Source organism: Symsagittifera roscoffensis, chromosome 3, assembly GCF_963678635.1.
Source record: "Symsagittifera roscoffensis chromosome 3, txSymRosc1.1, whole genome shotgun sequence".
Taxonomy (NCBI): domain Eukaryota; kingdom Metazoa; phylum Xenacoelomorpha; order Acoela; family Convolutidae; genus Symsagittifera; species Symsagittifera roscoffensis.
The window spans coordinates 18,447,139-18,470,878 of record NC_087064.1 but is presented as its reverse complement, the minus strand read 5'-3'; the positions used below and the strand labels follow the sequence as shown (position 1 = coordinate 18,470,878).

The following is a 23,740-nucleotide window of genomic DNA, read 5'->3' as shown; positions in this document are numbered from 1 at the left end:
AAGATGGAACAAATCATTCGCATAATAGAGGATTGAAGTTCGAATCTCCCTGCATGCTCAAATATTAATTTCAATACATTTTTTCAAGCAGTTTTTTTTGCTTGTGCTATCTTAATTTTGTGATGAATCTCTGAACTAGCTAAGGAGTTTGCAGTTCATTTGGTGAATAAGTTCAAACTGATTTTACATGATTCTAATGAGCTCTAAATCCTGAAAAAATACTAAATTGTTTTTCTGAGACCCGCTCGTAATTAAAATACTGGATTCTAGTCTTAGGTGTTTATATTATTTTTTGGTAACTGTTTGATTGGTTGCTTAGGATGCGGAAGCAAACCAAATTCATGCACTGGAACGAGGACGGGTGGAAGGCTGGCATCTGTTCTGTTGCGCCAGTGGGACTGCCCTACAGTCTACTGAATGTGTCCAACAGTCTCTGCATCAGACACACGTTCTCTAGCCTAGAGAATAGATTCCTCAAACTCTACAGACGCAAGGCGAATCTACACCACTACACTAGGTGTGTATAGATATCAAAGTGCTGATTGAAATTACGAGTTGAAAAGTCTGGACTGAACGAATGAAACTTCACATTTTGAAATATTTTTTTTTCTCGAATTTGGTTGATTTTAGATATTGTGATGAAAAACTTAAGACATGAAAGAAAAATATAAATTGGTCCAGAATTTTTATTGAGCTCGTTTTACAAAATACAGGTCCAAAAATTCATTAGTAAATGGGTCTTTTTAAGCGAAATTCGTTTGAACAAAAACTACTAGATGAGTTTTTTACACAACCAAGCTTGGGAGCATTGTTATAAAAAGAGTCGGTTTTTTTTGCAATCCAACTCGCAAATGAAAGTGATCCATTTGTTGACTTTTTTTTGCATAGTATTGACAGTTTAATAGCACGTGTTGTCAGCTTCGTGAGTGGCTATTATTTCGGTTTTGTCAGCGTCAAGGGCGTAGTTCGAAAAAGCATTCGTCTGAAATGCTGTAGGCTTATGGTTCGATTTCCGCTTAACTCAATAATTTGTAATAACTGTTCCTGTATTTCCTATTTTTTTTTAAAAAAATTTTCTAACTCTTGCGAGCGTAGTGTAATAGCACGAATATTATTTTTTTCCAATCTATGTCGCGAATGTTAGTGCCACTTTTAGTGGCATCTTTACGGCTCTAGTGGCATCTTTTCTTGCTAGTGTTTTTGTAGCGCAGCTTCACATCTGTGTTTACCCTTTTAAGCTACTTCATCGCTGTTGGCGCTATGTTCGCTAAAGCATGTTTGGCGCTTTGTAAATGAAATAATATCGAAATGACTTTTCATATCAAAAATGCTTTGAAATTCAGCAAGGATATAACGTCCGTAACATTTTTTGAAATTAAAAAAAAAATTTTTTTTTTAAGGTTGCTGTTTTTTTTTTCATGAAAATTGATATACGCTTATTTTTACATTGTGGTGGTTTCTTTTAGGTTTATTTTCAACTTCGGTTCAATTCATTACCTGATTTGATGGCTAGTTGTTTCCTCTTACGATGAAATCAGAAGTTCCAGAATAAGAATAAAATTTTGAAAAATAAATTGGTCTTTTTTTATCGAGTAGTGAATATTATTCCTATTTTGAGGGGGAGCGCTCGCCGAAAAAGCAATGTTTTGGCTTGTTTTTCTGCAGTTTGCCTATGGCGTAGAAAATCAGTTTGCCTACGGCGGTCAAATTGGGTCTTTTTAGGGATTTTTGGGGGACCGCATAAAATCAGTTTGGTCGCCCTAAATATATATTTTTTAAAAATTTCGCCAACCACAAACCCCCCCCCTCCCCGCTCTCGAGAAAAATCCCCGCTCTCCAGTTTTTTTGCAATCCAACTCGCAAATGAAAGTCATCCATTTGTTGACTTTTTTTGCATAGTATTGACAGTTTAGTCGCATCTTTACGGCTTTTGATAGCATGTGCTTTGACGTTCGATTAGTATTAAGTTAACACAGTTGATTCTTTTTTAATTCATCAAACGCACCGAAAAAAGGTATTTGTTTCAAACAACAATAAAACAATAAAAACTTTTTCAGAAGTTGTCCAACTCATAATATTTAGCAGATTTTTTGAAATGCATAATTTATACGTAATTTAGATTAATGTTTTCCAATTTTTTACATTCAAAGTTGGCGTGGATGCCTTCAGTTTGTAGTATTGTGAATTATTTCATGCAAAATTGTGTCATTTGTATTTTGTGCTACTTTTGCTGCATCTTATTGACAATTTATTAGCATATGTAGCTATTTTATTTGTGGCTGGTGTTAGTAAATTGTCAAAGTCCCGCGGCGCAGATGCGAGGACAGGCGATTCTGTCTCTCATGATTCTGGGATCGAATCTGCCACAGCAAAATTTTATTTTTCAAGGCTAGTTTTCACCCTTGTTTAAACATATTTCACTTTAATGAGCTGCTTTTTTGTCGTTTTCTTGCTAGTGTTGGCGAAGCGGAGCTTCACATCTGTGTTTACCTTTTTAAGCTGCTTTTGGCGCTTTGTTTGCTAAAGCATGTTTGGTGCTTTGTAAATGAAATAATATCGAAATGAGTTTTCATAGCAAAAATGCATTGAAATGCAGCAAGGATATATCGTCCGTAACATTTTTTGAAATTTTAATAGACTTTTTTTTATTAAGGTTGCCGTTTTTTTCATGAAAATTGATTCACGATTATGTTAAAATTGTGGCGGTTTCTTTTAGGCTTATTTTCAACTTCGGTTTAATTCATTAGCTGATTTGATGGCTAGTTGTTTCCTTTTACGATGAAATCAGAAGTTCCATGAAAAAATTGTTTTTTTTTAGGAATTCCTAGCGGAATGAAAATTAAATAGGTGACTTTTATGCCTTAGTGAATATGATACTAATCTTGAGGGGGAGCGCGCGCCGAAAACCAATTTTTTGGCTTGTTTTTCTGCAGTTTGCCGACGGCGTAGAAACTATGTTTGCCTACGGCGGTCAAAATTGGGTCTTTTTAGGGATTTGGGGGACCGCACAAAATCAATTTGGTCGCCCTAATTTTTTTTTGAAAATTCGCCAACCACAACCCCCCCCCCGCTCTCGAGAAAAAACTAGATCCGCCCCTGGTTTCGAATGCTAGAATTGAAACCTTGGCTTCAAGTGTCGCAATCCCGAGTGTATCCGCTACTCCAATGACGCTTATGCAATTACTTTGTTTATTAATTCTGTATAATTGTTCCGACAACTTCACGGAAGCTTGTAAGAGGTCTAGTGTCATATCAAAAGCATTTCAGCCGTGATTCGTGTTTGAAAAGAATTGTCTCGGTGTCGACAAAAACTGGTCTAGTTTTTTTCCGTTTTACAGACTAGACTACTGAGTTTGCTTTCCAGACTTGTTAAGATGACCTTTTATGGGATACGGAAGGTGGCAATATGATTGATTTCGGCAAATTGAACAGTAAAATAGCTCCTGAGTACATGAAATATTTTTTCTACATTTTCCTTGCAGTTAATGGAAAAACAAATTTTTCGTACTATCACCGGATTTTTCCAGTATGCGTTTCGGTTTCGGTTATTTTTTTTCGGTTTTCGTATTCAACAACACTGTTTGTTGGCTATGTTTTATTTGTCTGTTGGCTATGTTTTATGTAGTCGGTATCAAGGAAATTGATTTCTTGCTGCTTAAATTTTGTTTTCTGAAGTTAAGTTCAAATTACTTGTGAATTTCAATTCAAAGTAACATGAGAAACGGAAAGCTCATTGGAAGTTATTTTTTGGTTTCGATATTCAACAAAATTTTTCCGATTGTCTGTTGGCTATGTTTTATGTAGTCTAGTTTTAAGGAAATTGATTTCTTGCAACTTGAATTTTGTTTTCCGAAGTTCAATTCAAATTAATTTGCGAAGTGTAAAAGCTCATAAGCGAAGTTCAATTCAAATTAATTTGCGAAGTGTAAAAGCTCATATGCGAAGTGTGGAAGTCATTTTTTTTGGTTTCCTTATTCAACATCAGTTTGCCAACTGTCTGTTGGCTATGTTTTATTGATCACAGCTGAAAGTTTATTAATTCATCACACTCGCAGGAGCAAGTGTCTTGTAATCGGGAACTATACCTTTTTTCACCTCATGGTCTAGAGGTAACTTGGTCGCCTTTGCGTGGTTGCCTTTAGGGCTTGGGGTTCAAGTCCCGTCCGGACCTTGGTTTTTTGAAACTTTTTACAAAATCTATTTTTTTTTCGGCGCAACTGATATCTGCTCAAAGAATGTCTGCTTTATTTCCGCTTCGTAAGTTTTGTTCCGTTGCTAATTTTTAAATTTAAAAGTTTCGCCTGGAATGTTTGCCTGAAGCAACTTTTATTGAGACATTCGAAAATTTTAGTAGATCGAGTTTTTTTCAACATTTTTAGTTTTGTTTTGTTATGTAATGTTTTGGTTTATGTTTGTGTTTGTCGAAAGTGATATGAATCTCCGCTTCGCCTCTATGTAGTCGTTTGGTTCATTGACTGAACGAAGTTTGTTTGCAAAAAACGGGAAATTTTGGAAAAGATAATGTTTTGTTTTCTACAGGGTGGACAATATGACAGCGGATGTGGTAGCTGATGCTGCAGAGTCTCTCCGCAGTCAGATTCTGGAGTATGAAGGACTGGTGCTACAGGCAAACAACCCACCTGCACAAGTACCCCGGCTGCAAGTGCTATGAACTGACAACAGAGGGAAAAAGGATTCATCGGCTGATGATGTCTCAGATGTGATTACACAGCATAGATGACAGATTCGTTTAAAAATTTTGAAAATAGAAAGTCTGGGATCATTTTTGAAGACTAATGTGGTACTTTGAACTGCTAGAGGTTTTAATTTTCAAAAATGACCTGGAAATAGAAAAGAAAGACTTATGAAAGAAATTTATGCATTGAAAATAACTTTGACGTGGTTGAACTTTTGATTTGATCTTTACTGTGATTGAGCGTTTGATTGTACATATTATTGCTTGTAAATAACTTTTTGATAAATGAAATAAAAAAAGTTTCTGTGAGCTACTTTTTCGAGCATAGATATAATTAGACCACTGAACATTATCATATTCTTCATGGTTTAACTGCATAACGGCTAAATGTAATGGTAGCTTGTTTTTGCTTGTTAAAATTTTGAAGTCATTCTTCGCGAAAATAATTTTGAGCTTTTACAGCCAGTAGGCTTATAAATACGATTCCTTTTCAGATAGAAACTATGATTTTATAAATTATTCGTAGAAATTTTAAATAAATTTTAATTATCGTAACCAAGAAAGTGCTGGTCACTAATTTTAATGAGTTTCCAATAGACAAGAAGAGAAGGTGTCATTTGACGAGCAAGACGACTCTAAGCACAGCTGATAGTGCAATCATCAACAACATCATGATAGGTTAGATGGCGTTTTGTTTCTCGGTCAAGTGTAAATGTGGGTGTGTCCTGGCTAGATTTTTTTTGTAATGTAATCAAAGAAGGAATGTACCTCTAGACTATAATCTGTTAGGAATGTACGAAACTAACTTATTCATTATTATTAAGAAGATAATTATCACGAAAATTGTGAACAAGTTAGAAAATTTTCAACTAGTTAGAAATTTAAATTCAGGATTTTAAAGATCATGGTAGCTCTTGTACCGAATGGTTGATTTTTTTTTGGATGGTAAGTTTTCAATACAGCTGCTCATCTCCAATGGTGTGACTTCGGTTAGAAAAAATAGAATTTATTTTCGGGTGGGAAAATTGGACTACAAGTTGTCAGCTTAGGTGTCGAACCAGAAGCTATTATCGTAAAAAATGCATTGAATTGCTCTATTTCAGTTTTGGATGAGGTCCCCAAGTAATTTGTATATAGGCCTTGAGTCCAAATTTACAATTTTTTGAAATGGTTTTCTTTTTTAGTACCTTAAGTTTCTTTTTCTACTCTAACTTTCATATTGCTAAACGTACATATTCTTGATTAGCCTTGTTATAAACTCATTTCATGGAAGTAATTCCTTTTTGTTCTGAGCTCTTTTATGCTATTTGTGAACCAAATAGGAAACTTCTTGGCTTTTTAGAGGCCTTACGGTCAATAGCTTCAGAAATCATTTCTCTAAAATTTTTGAATCCAGTATTTACGTTAACTTGTAGCACAAAATTACTAAATGAGTGCTCATGGTAAAAAAAAAACAACTTTTGTTTGAATTCATTCAAAGCCAAGATATAGGGCTAGAAACTTAATCGCGATGGCAATGAAACTAAACTGAATTGCGACTGGATAATTTTCACTGAAACTTTGATGTTGTAATACATCTGCTTGAGATGGATTTACGTTTTTAATGGCAAAATGATCAATGCAAGTAGCAGATGAGTTAATCACTCGAGTCCGTTCTCTCAACACCAGATCGACTCCTTTCATTTCTATTAGCCTCGTATATTTTGCAGAGACTAGATTCTTTTTAGAGATATTGATATTTTCAAAGAGAACGTGTGGTACCGGTTCAGTACTTGTACTTTCAAGAAAATTGTCCAGCAGTTAAATCATTACTCCAGCTCTTTGCATTCACGAGAAACAGACTTATTTTTTATGTAACCTTCATCAAATAGTTTGAATTATATCTGGCAGTGAACTAGTGCTTCCAAATCTTCAAACAATTTTCGACTACTTTTAAATGGGTCAATGCCGTCTCATCCTTGCGGTAACCCTCAAACACTGTGGTTAAAATTCAAACATCTCTTTGATAGAATCTTTGGATTCGATAAATGTCCTTTCCATTGATTACACGTGCAAGAGCAATTGTCTTTAATCGGGCATTCGACTGTTTTTTACCCGTAAACAACTTTTCTTACAAGAATTTGCACTTGCTTTATTATTGAATCCTAACAACGTTCAGGCTTCTTCCCGCTTGCCTTGGAGGTAACGCGGTCGATTTGCACCCTAAGGTCTGGGTTTGAGTTCAATATTTTTTTCGGCTCAATTTGTTATGCTCGAAGATTGACCGCTTTGTTTCGAAAATTAACCGCTTCGTAAGTTTTGATCCGTTGCTAATTTGGAATTCAAATGTCTTGCTCAGAGCTTTTCCTACAGTTCGTGTTTGATGAAAAGAGATGTATTGTAAATGTAACGAATCGAGTTTTTTGTATTTCTTATGTTTTTGAGTCGCTTTGGAAATTGTTTTCACTTTTTGCAAATTTTTTTTCTTCAAAATACTACATACCGATTTTCAAGAAAACGGGTATCATTGAGAAGGCCGCGTAATCATTTGTGTGCCTAGATTCTATATTGTTACACCATTATTATCTACAGCCTTCGAAAAAGTCTGGGAGAATTTTTGACCCTTATTTTTGGATTTTTCTTTCGTTTTCTCAAAAACCACAATCCCAAATCTGAGATGTTGGTTTTACTGGATAGGATGGGTGGTGGCAAGCTCCGCTACGTGAGAGGTTTTGTCAAATTGTTTTCATTGACCAAGAGTAATGGTCCTCGGAAAAGTCAAAATTTTGTTGTTTTTTTTGTTGAAGAAGTTTGATTTCTCTCGAAAACTACCCTCACAAATCTGAGTTTCTGGTTTCAATCAAAAAAAATCGGATTGTGTGACTGTCACCTGCATGTGGCTGCGCTCAAATTAAAAAAAAAGGTATAATTCTCGAAAAATCGAATTTTGGATCGTTTAATTTCCGACACAACTTAGGACTTAATTTGGGCAGCAGCTTCTTCAATTATTTACGTTATGGCACTGCCTTTCTTCTGTGATTAATTGTGGAATCAGGTTTTCACTTGATTTAGCGATAGTATCTTCAAATATTTTCTTTGTATCGATAGAATCAATGTCCAATTTGGCGCAGAGACTTATCTGGTAAAGCTTCTGTTTTCTGGCCTGGTTATTTGCGTTTGGTCTTCAAACTGAATAGAAGATTAGAAGGGGTATCAATAGTCTGGATTCTTTTGGCATCATCAATTTGCATTTTCCTTCTTTTTTAAATAAGTTTAAAAACAAATATGAAAAAACAATTAAGCGGTGAAGTTTCCTGAGAAGAAGAATATTTTTTGTTACGCTCACAATTGCACCAATTCGTTCCTAAGCTTGGATTTTTTTGTTTTGCAATGTTTTCATTTCATCATCTTTTGCTGATTTATGTTGTTTTAGAACTAGAGTTTTTCCACATAATAGCTGGGGCAGTTGTGCTCGCCTTACCAGCAATAACTCTGGCAGTCTCACACCAGGTGCGCAAGAGGAGTTGCAAACGACGCAGCAGTTCCAAGTCTTCCATGTTGTTTAACTCTAAAGGAAAGAAGTGTGAAATGATTGCGCACAAGGGAGCGGCTTTAGATGGACCCGAAAACACGATAGGAGCCATTCATAAGGTAAAAAATAATCAGATGGAAAAACATCTCATCCCCAGAATTTTGTTTACTTTCCAAATACCCTGATGTGCAGCACTACAGGACTCATGTGTTAGCGCTGCCAAACCTCAAAGTGCTGAGCATTGAAGTAGTTTTTTGTGTACGCAAATCCGTGTCACCGCCTTTCAGTGATTCAATAGATTTGGTGGGATGATGATCTCATGCTTAGATTAGGACTTGTATTTTTATTATTTTTAATATAAGCAGACTTCATTTCTTTCATTTCTTGTACTCATATTTACCTTCGCCAGAAGCAAAGATGATGGAACCGGGTATTTGATTTTTTTCCTGAAAGGAACTTTGTTCACAGTGTCTTCAATTTTAAGTTACGATTTTTAGCAAAGTTGCACGTTTAACATCTGTATTCATCAGCTGGTCTACAGCTACAGAAGTGATACTGTTTATATAGCTGAATTTGTCTCATATATTGATTTATTGATTTCGTCCCACTTGCCGGCTTCTTTATTCTGTATTGTTTTTGGTATATTGCTTATTTTTAGTATGTTATATATATATATATTTCAATTTTTAAGTGTTTAAATATAGTTCATCAAATCCTGTTTTTATACGCGTCAAACTTTCCTGTTAAACTTGATTTTTTTTTTGAAATTTTTAGTTTGAATTTCTTAAATTATCCTCAGTTTTTGTATATTAAGTTTTCAGTTTTTCCGGATGGATGGATTCTGACTTCATTTTTGTTCTAAAAGTGCCTGTAACTAGTTTTTGTTCTTATTAATTTGAAAAATTTTAGGGTAGAGCAGTTTCGTTTGAAAGCGATTCAAGTTGTGGGCATAGGGTATTGTTTTGTTCCTTAACGTTTCTATAGACATTTTCATATTTTTTGAAGCAATTTTGACTTGACCGTTTTCTCTACGAAGGTCTGCGGTGAGTGTCTTACGAAATTTAGGAGTGTGGTTGTTTCTGGCTGTGTGTGCAAAGTTTTTGAGTACTTGTAAGAATCTCGATTTTTTAAATTTTTTTAATCCATTGGCTTTGAGCAAGAAATAAATGATTTTCATGTAGCCCGAATCCTTCTGATGTTTTAAGTAATTCATTTCTATAACAATTACACTAAAATTTTCCATGATTTTTTTTGTTTCCGATTTGTTCCTCAGAATTCGTTCAAATAAAATTTGTTATAAAATCAATTAATCAACCCTCCAGCGCATCTGCTGTAGAGATAACACAGCTGCTTGAGACGACAAAACTTGTGGTTCTAATGCGGTCAGGACCTGCTTTTTTTTGCAAGCTTGAATTTTTCTGCTTTTTCGAACTATTGCCGGTCTGTTTTTTTTTCGCTTAGATCCCATAGCTCGTACTCATCAAGAAGTTTCAGCTTTCCTCTAATTTTCTGAATTCCATTTGTTGAGCCTCATTGGTTGAGATAATTGAGTAACAAGATTTTTTTTGCAGAATTTGACTTTTTGTTCTAAAATTTTATAAATAAGTTTTAATAAAAAAATTTTAATCAAGAAAAAACATTTTTCTCATTTATTTAATTATTTGATTGGTCGATTAATGTGCATGGAATTGCACGCAATTAATTTTTTTGAGATTAGCAGCGTTTTTCAATAAGTTATTCGTTTTTTTTCATATTAATTCTCATACTCTTAGTTCGTCAGATAGAAAGAGAATTGGCCGAAATGACAGGACTAGATGTAATAACTATTCCTTAATGAGGGCTTAATTTTAGGGGAAAAATAAATTTTTCCCCACAATCCTATATTTATTCGAATGTAAATTTATCTTTATTACTTAGTTGCAATCATAATTTGTTCAACGGGTAGACGTCAAGTAGGCACATACTGCGCCTTTTGTCTATCCCCTCCATTTTGTTGATTTAATAATTTAAATAAATTGATGCTTGTATTATCAACTATATGGAGAAATAAATTCTTCTTCTTCTTCTTCTAAAATGATGTCTCAGCTGTTTCACATAGTTCTAGTTTGTCTTATTTTTGACTTTTTAAAATGATGACCATGAGATAGTTAGAATATGTTCATTCTTATGTAAATTGGTTAAAATAATTTCATTATTTCTTATGCAAGAAAACGCCTATATTCCGTGACTTTTTTGCAATTTAACTAGCTTTAATTAGTGCTCAACGAGTTAGTGACTTTTGCAGCATATAATTTGATAGCATTTGTTGTATCCGCTTTGTTGGTGGCTGGTGTTTGAATAGAGTAAGGTGGTCTGGCGCTGTTGGCTGGACATTATTTCGTAACCGCCTTTTGCAACTTTTTTGCTGGTCTGAAGTTCGGCTTCGCTTCTTTGTCATGTTCAGGTGTAAGTCTAATAGTTAATTGAATGATTTTGTCAAAGTTAGAATTGAATTAACTTATGTCATTATTTGGATCAAACTTTTGCCATATTTCAATTGGAACGGTATTTTATTGCTCAAAATTGAGTTTAAATTGGCTAATTAATAGCCGACTGAATCAGAACTTATTTTTTAAAACTCGGAAGCTTAAAATTACACACTCAATTAGGCCTCTAACTAAATGCCGGATTGAATTGGGAAAACTTGTGAAAATCCAAAAAAGGGGAAAAACGCTTTTTCATTTTTAGACGCTTCAAGTTTTTCGTGTAATTTGTTTGTGTGTGCGAAAGCGAAGTACTATTTCATCTTGGTGTTCATTTTTAAACAATTTTGTTATTCTGTTGAGTCTAATCATTCGCAATGATGCCCAGAACTTTTTATGTACTTTTCCCATGACCTAATTGCCCATTTAGTGTCTCCTGTTTCAATGCTTCTTTTAATATGGATAAGTTTTGCAGCTAGATCAGAGAGTTCAACGCTGTTTTTTTTCGCTGGAATATTCTGTGCAGGAACTAGTTGTGCTTTTTTCATTTCGACAATTATTCTGGGGAACTTAAAAACTATGTTAACCGTTGCAGAAAGTCGCTGTAGAAATTTTTTATACTGTGTTTTGTAGGCGGCCTCCAATGGATTTGATGGGGTAGAAATTGACATTCAGTTGACGAGTGACAAAGTGGCAGTGTTGTTTCATGATGACACGGTGGACAGAACTACTGACGGCACTGGCAACGTACGCGACTTTACCCTCCAGCAGATCTCACAACTCAACGCAGCTGCAAAGTTCGACGGGTCAGTACAGTTTCAAGCTACTCAGGCACGGATCTAAAATGTTTGTGAGATTTTTCGGAAATGTAATAGTTTTAATAGGAGTAAAAAGTAAAAGGTCTGAGTTAAAAATTTTCCGAGCTTCTCAAGTATTAGAAATTCAGCCATGACACGTTTCTGAATTGAACGTAATTTTAAAAAAAATTTGGGTTGTCGAAGTAATGCTTGCTATTTGAATGAAATGATATTTATTCGAAAACTTTGAACTTTAATAGGACTGCGGTGTATGCGAAAAGGTAAGTGCACTAGGTGTTGTATGTGTGTGTATTGCATGGTATGAATGACTGGCTAATATTACATTATAATTCCACTAATTCATGTGTTGAATTTAATGTTGATCTAGCATGCTGATTGATGTTTTTCTTCTAATTTGGAATTTAATGTTAACCCTATTAGGCAGTGGGTCGTTTGATTTCATGATTACTCAAAAAACGAGTATACGACAACATTTCGTTCTAGAGAAAAGCTGCGCTTGTAAAATTGGTTTAAGGTTGATCAACAGATTTGGATGTGTTTTGGAAACGGTTGTTGAAGTTCAGGCTTCTGCTTGACAACTAGCCCTAAGTTGTATCAGCTCCTTGTTTCATAAATATGTCCGTATTTCGGTCAAGCTTCATCTGGAACATTTATCAACTGACATTAAGATTTAACTGTCTAACTGTGAATTGTACAGAAGACCAGCACAGTCATGAAATTTAGTAGCTATCGTCATCGCAAGGGCTGTGAGTGTTTTGTTGTTCCGATCATTTGAACTTTGCATTCGGTTGTGTTTTATCTTTTTTCTTTTTTGTTCCGACCATTTGAAAAATGTGAAGGAATTTTGTATTCGGTTTTATTTTAGTTTTTTTTTGTTCCGACCATTTGAAAAATGTGGAGAAATTTTGTATTCGGTTGTGTTTGAGTTTTTTCTTTTTTGTTCCGACCATTGAAAAATGTGCAGGAACTTTGTATTCGGGTGTGTTTTAGTTTTTTGTTTTTGTTTTCCACGAAAAATCAGGTACCACAAATAATCATCAGAATGTGTCGAGAAAAACCGTTTTGAAATTTTTGATGTTTGGTCTAACTTCAAGCTAATAAGAGGAGCGTGAAGTTAAATAGCTTATTTAAGATAAAAGTAATCCCTGAAAACTTCGTGTTACTCGAGTAAAGTTAGTTTTTGGGTTTTTAGTGTCATTTTGGGAATCAAAAATTCAAAAAAAATTTCTTTGTTTTTCCAGTTATTTTTCTGCAAAAACTAATTTCAAATTGGCCTATTGGACTGACTGTCGATTATATAAAAAAAAACTCTTTGTATGTTTCAAGACTAAGGTAGGAACTTTCTGTGCTACTTGCACAGTAACCGGCTACCCTTGTTTTATTTGTTTTTGTTGTTAAGAGACTGGCCCAATTCGGAGACTGTGCCTGTGCTGGCGGATGCAGTAGACGTGGCCATCAGCCATGACCTATTCGTCTTCTTCGACATCAAAGACACTCATCAGCAGGTGCTCGATACCGATCAAATGAATAACAAACAATCATTCAACGAATATTTTATTTGGGAATGCAACCGAATAGCAAAACTGATTTTCCAAGGATATATTGAATGTCGTTAAGAGAAGATGTGCGATTGATCTTAAAAAATTCATTAGTAATCATGTATAGTATTGGCACAAAATACGTATCGGGCCAAACATCCCAATAAATGCCTTTACTGGTATTTGCAGCATTAGCGAATTATTGGATGTTTTTTTTCTAGCTAATCACTGTTTACCGCTAACTGGCACTGTTTTTTGAATGGTTATCAGACATCTAGTTATGGTCTCTCTTGATTGTTGGTTGTAATTTTAAGTCTCTAGACCACAGAACTTATTACCCTATCTTGTTTAAATTTGAACTGAATATTGGTTCATTATAACTGTTGTGATTTCAATAGACTTTGAAGCAACTGCTCGACCAGTTCAAACGATACCCACAGCTCTACAGTCGTTCTGTCATCTGTGCTTTCGACTTCCGCTTTCTATATAAAGTTAGTGTTTCATGTAATTCTTTGCTATAAGCGATTAAGTCCGATTTCTTCGGCATGAAATAGTTAAATAAAGTGAGCGATCTCTAAAATAGGAGGAAAAAATTATAGTGTAAAAAAAGAAATTAAAAGAATTGATCTCTCCTAAATAGCATGTAATGTTTTAAATGTATTAAATATATTCCTCACTGTATAACATGAATGATTGAAGGGATAGTCGTGAGACATATCATATCTATTGTCAACTTAATATCGAGCCTTGAACAGCAGAATAAAGTTTACCTGTTGATCCAGTTTTGTCTGAACGAATAAGTCATATAACAAAAAGTTCCACCATGAAAGTTATTTGAAATTCAAAGCGCCTAAACGTGATATATTTTTCTCTCCGAAAGTTGAGAATTGTGTGAGAATGGAAGTTTTCGAAAGTCGTAGACGTGAAGTTCATGATCTGCGATATTTTATTTTCCTTCTCCTTTTTACGCTTGCGCTTAGCAAGAGTTATCAAACCGGAATATGGACTTTTTTCGGGTTAACAACTTGTTTAACGAAATCACTTGAACCAATTGGTATCTTAGTGCCTATTAAATTCAAATTTATAAGCGTCTCCGGCACATTTAGTCTGGAGGCAACGAATGCGTCTGGGAAGACAGAGGTCCTGGGCTTGAAACTGACCGGACCTGTTTTTATTTCAAAGGGGAAATAGTCCGGTTCAAAAAAAAATTGTCGGCTTATTATTGTCTGCTTGTTTTGTTGGCCTAGTTGCCATATTGTAGAATTTTTTAAATATTTTTTTCTTATTATAGTTGCTTTTGATGTTTTGATTTAACTGTTTCTCTGCTGTTTTTACTTTTACTAAACTTGACTTCGTATATATTCTTGGTGACAGACGCTAAAAATGTTCTGAAGGCGCCTCCAATTTTTGTCTTTTTTGGCTTGTTCTTCCAAAATTCGCCTGCTACGCAAAATCTTTGCCATAAAAAGGGTCTTTTTAGTGCTTTGGGGAAGCTTGCAAAATCAATTTGGTCGACCTAAAAAAAGTTGACAAATTTTCCGAAAAATTTTAGAAAATCCACCCCCACTCGAAAAACCTAGATCCGCCCCTATATATATGTATGACCTGAATGAAGTATATTTTTTGTAAAATTTTTTTCGTAAAGCAAGAAATTGGACAAATGAAATGAATCAATCTCACCATAGACGAGAAAGTCATTTCGAATGGCAGGTTTCTAATCAGATGGGTGAAATTCATTTTAACCTAATTTGGAATTTTTGACATAACTCCAGTCAGTTTTTCTAACTCAGTTATCACTTTTCTGATAGGGTCCGAAAATGGCAAGTTTTAGCCCATTAAAACTTCTTATATTTGCCAAAGCAATTGTCCTACTTCGGAACAAGACTTTTTCTCTTTGAACAATGTTCTGTTTAATTTTCAAGAAATTAATTTCAACCCTCGTAACGTTTATGAAAGTTTCTAACAATTATAAATATACACGGAAGCATAGCATTGTTAGAAACCTAGATTACATTGAAAAAAAAACAAATTGATTTGATATCTTTACAAGTAAAACATTAAATCAAATTGTTCTTTTCAATGCTATCTAGGTTTCTAACAATTTTATGCTTGCGTATATATGTATAATAGTTAGAAACTTTGATAAACGTTACGAGGGTTGAAATCAATTTCTTGAAAATTAAACTGAACATTTTTCAAAGAGAAAAAGTCTTGTTCCGAAGTAGGACAATTGCTTTGGCAAATATAAGAAGTTTTAATGGGCTAAAACTTGCCATTTTCGGACCCTATCAAAAAAGTGATAACTGAGTTAGAAAAACTGACTTGAGTTATGTCAAAAATTCCAAATCTATACTATGTTTAAATGCGAGTGACAGCTATCTCCCATGTTTAAGAATAATAATTTTGCATGTTTAACGAAAGAATTTTTTCATGTTTAAGCTATGGCATATATTGCAATGCTTAAGAAAATTTTTCAGTTAGTTTTTCGCAAGGTCATTAATTTGTCAGTATTTTTTTCGAGGCCAAATTAAGTCTGTCTGTCTGTCTGTATAGCTGCCTTTTTAATTAATTTGATTATGTCTGTCTACCCGTCGCCTAATTTTTTATCTTTCATCTATTAACTATCTATCTATTATATATTGAAATGCGGGCTTACTATCTCGCCACGTTTAAGCTTTTTTCAACGTATTATTTTAGCTTGTTTCGCAATCGCCAGGGTACTCTGAGGGGTTGCGAATCTTGCCTCAAATTCTCACTTCTCAAAAATCCGTGTAGTTTTCGAGATATGACGTTTTTTATAATTTTTTTCAAAAATTTTTTCAAAAACTTTGAAAAAATTCCGAAAAGTTGAAGATCTCAATCCTGTTGTTGGATTTTGTGAACGTACTCTCAGGGGTTGCGAATCTTGCCTTTGATTATGGCTGCTCAAATCCTTGTAGTTTTCGAGATATGACGTTGTTTTTGACGTTGACTCAGAAAACTTAAGATATAAAAAAATTTCACAAAATTTGAAATTCTCATCTCTGTCGTGGTACTCTCAAGAGTTGCGAATTTTGCCTCCCAATAGGACTGCGAATTTCGCCTCCAAACAGGACTGCTCAAAATCTTGCAGTTTTCCAGATATGACGTTTTTTGTGATTTTTTTCAAAAAAAAAACTTTTCATGAAATTTAAATTAATTTTTTTTGAAAGTTTGAAATTCCTAACCTGTAGTTGGGGGGCTGTCAGAATATTCTCAGAGGTTGCAAATTCGGCCTCCAATTAAGAATGCCCAAATCATTTTTGTTTAAGAGAAACGACGATTTTTGTGATTTTTTGGAAATTTTCAGAAAATTCAAATTACCAAATTATTTGTTTAAGTGAAATTCCCAACCCTGTAGTTGTGTACTTTCAAAGATTGCGAATATTGCCATCAAAAAAGATTGCTCAAATTTTGGTAGTATCGAGATGTGAATTTTTCTGGTTTTTCTCTTACAAAATTTAAGGTGAAGTTTCTCAAAATTTGAATTTCCCAGCGTTGTAGTTGGGTACTGTAAGAGTACTCTCAGGAGTTGCAAATCTTGCGTCCAAATGCGACTGCTCAATTGCTTTCAGTGTCCCCAGATGTAACGTTTATTAGTTCATTTTAAATTTTTACTTACGAACCCTGTAATTGGGTGCTGTCAAAGAATAGTTTTTTTGAGTCGTTGAAAATTCGAATGTGCGGTATACGCTAGTAAGTTTTAAATGAATTCCAACCATCTGATTAGAAACCTGCTATTCGAAATGGCTATGGTGAGATTGATTCATTTCATTCGTCCAATTTCTTGCTTTACGAGGAAAGTTATACTAAAAATTTGATTCAAAAGAAAACGGAATACAATTTTGCTATCGTTCATTCAAAGTAGGTTGATGCAATAAGAGTTTTTTCTTGTTTGTTTGAAAGAATATTACCTTTCAGTTCCCAAAATGAATTGCTTGTGATTTTTTTTGAATGAGCGACTAGGGTCATTTTCGATTGTTTTTACAGTAGTTATTGCCTAGTTTCCAAATATATGGTCCGTTCCCGTGAGCAGTAGGACTTCATTTGCTATTTAGGTAAAGAGAATAGACCCTAATATAGCCGTAGTGCCTATATACTCGAAGTTCTCATGTCATGCTCTCGAGGGTTGTTCAAGCCTTTCCTTCTTGCTGTGGCTACTTCCGTGGACTGTGGTACAGATTTGTCTCTATATACTATTCTACTACGTCAACCCTCTCTGTCTTGACCACGACGTAGTCTCAGTCGACCATCGTCTCATTAGCGAGTCAGTAGAAATCAATTTTTCGTTTTATGATATTCACTAGCAAGTTAGGACATTTATTGTCTTCTAGTGTAATCGCTTATCGGGTCCTCTCGGCCACGCCCACTTTACGTATAAATTTGTCGCTGGCTTAAACGAATATAACTTTTATGGTGAATTAGATTCGTCGCTTTTACTGAAAATTTCTATAACGGAAATATAACCGAAAAGAGACCGTGTTTCTCTTCAAATGGTACAAAAAATTTCCATTTTTAAAAATTTCCGACGTGTTTAGTTCTACTTTCCTTTCGGTAAAGAATCTCGTTTAAACGGGAGACCCTCTTAGATGGTTTTTATGTATAATAGCGTCTATTAAGAGTGTAAATAAATGGGCCGCCGAAGTATGAACGGACTAAAAATGCGCTGAGTATATAACCCAGACGAAAAGTTAAGTCATTTGAAAGAAATGTGCATGACTGTTGTAACTGCAATCTAATCGTTACATAGTTATTATATAACAATTACGAACTTTCTGCTTGTTTATTCTTGGGCGGCTTCTTTTTACACCACCGTCTATTAATTGTTTTCATTTGATTTTCTAGTGGATTTCTGAGATGGGCGGATCAGTGGCGCAAGGAGGTGGTGGTGTGGACTGTGAACGATGACCAGAAGAAGTTCGAGTTCATCAAACACAAGCGACTATCAGTCATCACTGATAGCCACTCCATACGCACCAACTAGAGCACTCTCAAAAAACTTATTCATTTACTTGAATAAACATCAAGATGCAGAAAGAAGCAAGAGAGAAAAAAGAGTGGAAAATTAAGATGGTACTTTTTTGTCGAATTTGACAAACAGCAAATGGGGAAAATGTTCATGAAATGAAGCTTCAGAAAAATAATTTTTAATAATGCTATAAATTACTGTTGTTTAACAGGGGTGGATTTATATTTCTTAACGAGCTAAGTTACGCCATGTTTTGATTGATTGAAATCGATTAAATTGATTTTTATGTGCTGTACTCATACCCAACTAAGACCTTCCCCTCCCTTAATCCTCTCTTGATATAGATGCACTGCACAAATTACACGTGGTACGCGATTCCTCTTAGCTTTCACAGCTTTGTGTACTATACTTTGTATATTGAGAATCTGTTCATAGATACATAATAGTTTAGCCTCCTTGGCGAACTGCTAGTTACTTGAAGTTAGACTTAAATTTGAATTCAATTTTAAAATGCCTTTTTTTTACTTTGGAGTCTTCAAGAAAAGTAAAGCAAGCAAAATTGGTGATAGGTTTGCTTCGTTTCTAATCGAGTGGAGCCTATATTGTATTTTGATGCCTCTTCTGTCTCCGACTAAATTTGCAGATTTTTATGTTAAGTTTCAGAAGCGTCCATGCGTTATTTTAACATCTCAAGCTATCTAATTAACTTTTTATCCAACCCAAGTCGCAGATGAAAGTTTTGATTTATTTGGTGGCCCTTTTGCAATAGCAATATACCTGGATAACTTTTTCTGCCTAGCATTATATATTTGTATCTGTTTTATTGGTGTTAGTATTTTAACGGTTGCGATTAGCAAGCGTTCTCAAATCGGGACATGGACTTTTTCGGGTTAACAACTTGGTTAACAAAATCACTTTGTCTCCTGGTTCATAATGAATTCAAATTTGTAAGCGTCTCCGTCACATTTAGTCTGGAGGTTACGAAAACGCCTGGGACAGCAAAGGTCCTGGGTTCGAATCTGACCAGGACCTATTTTTTTTTCAAACGGAAAATATTCCGTTTCAAAAAAATTGACGGCTTATTATTTGTCTGCTTATGTTTTGTCGTCTTATTTGCCAAGTCTTAGAATTTTTTGCTGTATGAAGTTTTTATTGTAGTTGTTTTTATGCTTTCATTTACTCCTGCAATTTGTAATTGTACTAGCTTTGACTTCGTAAACTTTCCTTTCTAATTTTTTGTGCCTCAATAATTTCGGCTTATAAATTATCGGTTTTCTAACCTAATTTTGGGTCATTTGAGGACTTTGTATGTTTTTTTCCGGATCGGACAAAACGTTAGAACTCTCAGAATAGAATTTATATTTCAAAGTTTTTCATGACAACAATTCGTTTGTTAGCTAAAAAATGTTTCTGAATTTTCATTAAACGCCGTCAAATGCGTTTCTGGACGTGTTTCCCGCAAATAAAACATCATTCCAGGACTCATTCTGAAATTTTTTAGTTCAAGTTTCTTCGAAAAATTTTCCGATTTCTTTGGACTTTTCTTTTTTTTCCTGTCTGCTAGCTTGCAATGCTCTTTTTGTGTCTTTGGAACTGATGCGAAGCTCCGCTTCGCCTCTGTGTCGATAATTAAGCTGTTGTTGCGCAGATGCTAGGAGGCGTGACTCTCAACATCGAGGTCGAGGTTCAGGTCAGGCACAAAGCATATTTTGGCTCTTATCCATTTTATCATCCATCTCGTAAAATTACAAAAAAGAATTGTTGAAGAAATGTTCATACGGCGATTTGCATGTCAGAAAATTTCTTTTAACTGTTCACGCTCTAGCGTTTTTATCACTGTTAATAATGTCAAAAGTCGTTTCAGAAACAAAATAGAAGGGAGACTGGACATGAGCCCATATATTTTTATTAGTATCACTTTTCATGTTATTTTTTGAGTTTCGACCTTTTTAGATATAATTTTTGTTTTTTTTATCGTTTGTGTTTGCGAAGTCGCAGCTTCGCCTCTGCGTGATCGTTGAGAGAGGAGAATTGCCTTTGAGCAGCCGTGGCCGATTGGGATAGGCACACGTCTCTCACCACGAGGGTCATGCGTTCGAGTCCCACTTCAGTCACGGTTGGAGGGGTCCCAGTGTCATCCGCCTCTTCTTGGTGGGACCCGCTGCCTCGAAATGGAAGACATCACGCTCTCTTATGGTTGGTCCTGCCTTGAGCAGGACCGGGGCTTATAAAAAACTACCTTTTTCAAGATGTGTTTTTATGTGTAAAAGAAAGAAGTGCTTTCTATTTATATAGATCTTGATATTTTTTTTAATCGAATTTTTTCAAAATGGTCTTTTAACCACAAGTACATTATACATAATATTGCAGTTATGAATGTACTTAAGTACGTGCACTTTTGAGTTCAATTTCAGTCTGTTTGCTGAAAGGTAGGCAAATTGCGCTTTCCAAATACGAAAGTAGAAATTGCACCACAAAACATGATCGAATTCTAGTCACGAAATTGGGTTTTCTTGCGGAATAAAAAGTTTACCCTTTGATCCATTTTCTTTAAATTACGGTTAATTTTTGGAACAAGGTTCAATCATGAACACTTCTGGAATTTTAAAGAGCTTTAACCTGATATATTTTTTGTTCGGAACTTTTTTTTGGCTTTGTATTTCTAAATTTTTCCCATCTGTTGGCTATGCTCGTTGATTATCCTATTTTCACCTTTTCAGCTTGTGTTTTCCTGAATTATTATGTTTTCTGGAGTTAAGAGCTTATCTTCCTATTTCTAGCTTACATATACAGCTTAAACTCTGCTATTGGATTTTGATCGGATTGATACTTGGGTTTTGCGCTTGCGAAGGCAAGTGTTTTAAAATCAAGAACTAGTATTTTTGCTTGATGTTGTTCATCTTGTCATAAGCGGAAGAGGCGGTATCAATAACATCAATTTATCAAAATTTTTAATGGGACTTCATAGAAAATGTATCGCAATTGAGAACAGTTTTTTCTCCTGTTCTCCTCATTGAGATATACTAAAATTGTTCACAGAACAAATGGTATAATTTTTATATCGAAAACCATCAAAAACTACTAATAATTTTACTACTTTATTTTTGACGGCTTCTTTTCTGATTTGGGCAATTTTTACTTGCATTGAAAGTCATTTTGATTTGTTTTTGTGATGGTGCGGGTGACTGACTTCCGATAATTTTTGACCAAGGTTCTTTTTATATAGTACTTCTACGATTTACCTATTTTTTTATTTATTACTGATTTGTTTTTGTGATGGTGCGGGTAACTGACTTCCAATAATTTTTGACCAAGGTTCTTTTTATATACAATTTACCTATTTTTTATTTGTGGTTTTTTTGGCATATACCTTAAGTCACAAAAAGCAATGAATGGAGCCTTTGGTCCAAAACCAACTGAAACTGTGATTTAGTATTTTTTACAAAGTTTATTGAAAAAAAATCACGTTTAACTTTTTCATTACACTTGTGAGAGCAAATTTCTTCTCATCGGACGCAAGACTTTTTTCCCGTAATTAACTTTTCTTACAAATCTGCTTTTTTACGTTAATCTTAACAACTTCCAGTCTCCGTCCAACTTGGTCTAGAGGTAGCGTAGTTGCCGTTAAACCCTTTTTTCTTATATATATGGAATTGAATTCTTTTCCGGGAAAATAAACTCGTCGGCTTAGTGGCCACATCACGTATTTTTTTTGAGCTGTCAGCAAACTTCATTGTAATTGCAACTGTTGTTTGCCGTTGTTTGTATCCTGTAATTTGAAAATTCTTTAGCCCTGTTTTTGCAGTTCTTCATTTTTTTTGCCTTAAAATCTTTTTGGTCTAAATGGTTTCGGCTTTGTTTAATTAGGTTTCGGCTTTGTTTAATTAGGTTTCGGCTTTGTTTATTTTTTTGTCGCTTGAAGGGCAAAGCTTAATATCATCATTTTTTTCATTTATTTGAGATCGGTTATGATGTAAAATTTCAAAGTTTGATACTTTAATTCTTCTATTTTTTATTACAACAATTTCTGATTGCTTAATTAATGCTCATTTGGTAGCTGATGGCTTAATTAATGCTTATTTCGTAGCTAAGAAAAGCCAATTTTGCATCAACTATTTTTTTCTGCTCAATCATTTTCTATTCACTAGCTGGCAATGCTACGCTTGCGTTGAATCGCATGTGACGCGAAGCTCCGCTGTGTAAATGATTCCATCGCCTGTGTTTTGAGGTTCTCAAATGAGGTTTTGTGACTTCAGAGTGTAATAGAGAAGAGTTTGCTCGCATTCATGCAAAAAAAACATGCATTTTCAGATTTTTGCAACATAGGATTAAAATGCAGTGTTTTAAATATTCATTGTTTTCTTCACGAATGCATTACATATCGCTGTTTTAGTACATGTTTTAGGAAGCTTTTTTAAGTTCAACAATTTATTTGAAGCACCATAGGTGCTAGTCATGCGCTAGTTTGTTTGACAGATTGGAGCAAACAGGTGTTTGATCTGGATACTTCAGCGGTGGCATCTCTCCAGTTGAGCAATCTTTCTTTTCAGTATTTATCGTCTTTCTCTGAACTGGTTTAATAAATTTATCTCCACAATTAGGCTGTATCGTCAAACGAAGGGGTGGTTGATTGATGCTTGAATTTCTATCATCCACAGTTTTTATGAAGGTGCAGAGCATCGTACCTGCGTATTGTATGGTTGTATCGTTTCTCTTTATCAAATCGATTCGTATATATGCATCATATCTATATATTGCAGTCATGTATCGTGTCAATGTAATTTAAAATTATGGTACCTTGCCGTATCTGTATTGTATCTTTGTATCATATCTATATATCGTATCTATGCATCGTGTTAAGGTATCGTGCCTAAGTCTGGGACCTATGAACGTTGAGTCTTGAGCAATCTTTTACCCTATGATTTAACAATAACTCACGGCGAGCTCATGTTAAAATAAAAACATTTTAAATCACTACATTTTTGGAGAGAAAACAACTGCACTGTTTTTTTTTCGATCGAAACAGATGTATGTAACCTTTAAGGGTTTGGTTGATATTCTGCGTCAGGACCACAGACGACGTGGCAGAGGGAAGTATGAAGTTTCCTTTAAAAAGAGTTGAGTTTTTAAGGAAGTTTTTATGCCCTTCGAGTTCGCCTTAATCCTAGAACGCAAGTCATCCTGGAAAATTATTAGTGAAAAGTAAAAATATCAGTGGATGTGGAAAAGACTTTTGAGGCACCCCTCATTAAATTGTTTATTCGATTGATTTTTCCCCTGGCTTATCAAAAACTTTTTTCGATTGCAAAGATAAAGTCTAAGTAATGCATTTAATTTACAGCGAAAACCGTACCTCTCTAGTTCTGTAACAAAAGTTTTCGATCAATTGTATCAAAAGTTTTTTGAATTCAATTAAAGCTTTATGGCAAGTATCTTTCTGCCTCATTACGTCCGAAAAAGTTTTTGTGCGCGTGAAAAGGGACTTAACCGTTTTTATAAGTTAAGAATTTTTTGAATTTCTTTTCGGCATGAAGGGTTTTTGCTCAGGTTTTTTTCCGCTTTGTTAGCGCTTGGTAACTATGAATTCAAATCCTATCAAGCATTCGGTGCATCTGGCGTAGTGGTAAAACAACTGCTTGAGACGGCGAAGATCCGGCCGGGCCCTTTTTAAACTAGAGTTTTTGTGCTTTTTTTCGGACCATCGTCCGTCTGTTTATTTTTGTCGGCT

General features: G+C 34.7%; 2 protein-coding genes across 3 annotated transcripts in view; both read left to right on the top strand.

Annotated features, from left to right (window-relative positions):
* Nucleotides 1–4,944, top strand: part of LOC134841356 (tubulin epsilon chain-like) — a 400,301-nt gene extending 395,357 nt beyond the window's left edge. The window contains exons 8-9 of the mRNA XM_063857290.1: nucleotides 320–517; nucleotides 4,540–4,944. Of these exons, the coding sequence (XP_063713360.1) occupies nucleotides 320–517; nucleotides 4,540–4,672 (331 nt within the window). The 3' untranslated portion in view covers nucleotides 4,673–4,944. The remainder of the gene's footprint in view (nucleotides 1–319; nucleotides 518–4,539) is intronic.
* A 54-nt stretch (nucleotides 4,945–4,998) lies between these two features.
* LOC134841355 (glycerophosphodiester phosphodiesterase 1-like) lies at nucleotides 4,999–18,521 on the top strand. Of its 2 annotated transcripts, XM_063857288.1 has the most exons (8): nucleotides 4,999–5,374; nucleotides 8,109–8,326; nucleotides 11,303–11,475; nucleotides 11,727–11,747; nucleotides 12,887–12,992; nucleotides 13,424–13,516; nucleotides 17,102–17,310; nucleotides 17,889–18,521. In XM_063857288.1, exons 1-8 carry the CDS (start codon nucleotides 5,368–5,370, stop codon nucleotides 18,025–18,027), a joined length of 966 nt encoding a protein of 321 aa, XP_063713358.1. In that variant the 5' UTR covers nucleotides 4,999–5,367; the 3' UTR covers nucleotides 18,028–18,521. The 2 variants fall into 2 exon arrangements, with proteins under 2 accessions (XP_063713358.1, XP_063713359.1); XM_063857289.1 differs by lacking the exon at nucleotides 11,727–11,747.
* The last annotated feature ends 5,219 nt before the right edge of the window (nucleotides 18,522–23,740 follow it).

Bases quoted from the DNA above. Each gene is read 5' to 3' on its own strand.
- LOC134841355 (XM_063857288.1), top strand. The intron at 11,476-11,726 runs GTCAGTACAGTT...GAACTTTAATAG, and splicing joins GCAGCTGCAAAGTTCGACGG to GACTGCGGTGTATGCGAAAA. The intron at 13,517-17,101 runs GTTAGTGTTTCA...TTTGCTATTTAG, and splicing joins ACTTCCGCTTTCTATATAAA to GTAAAGAGAATAGACCCTAA.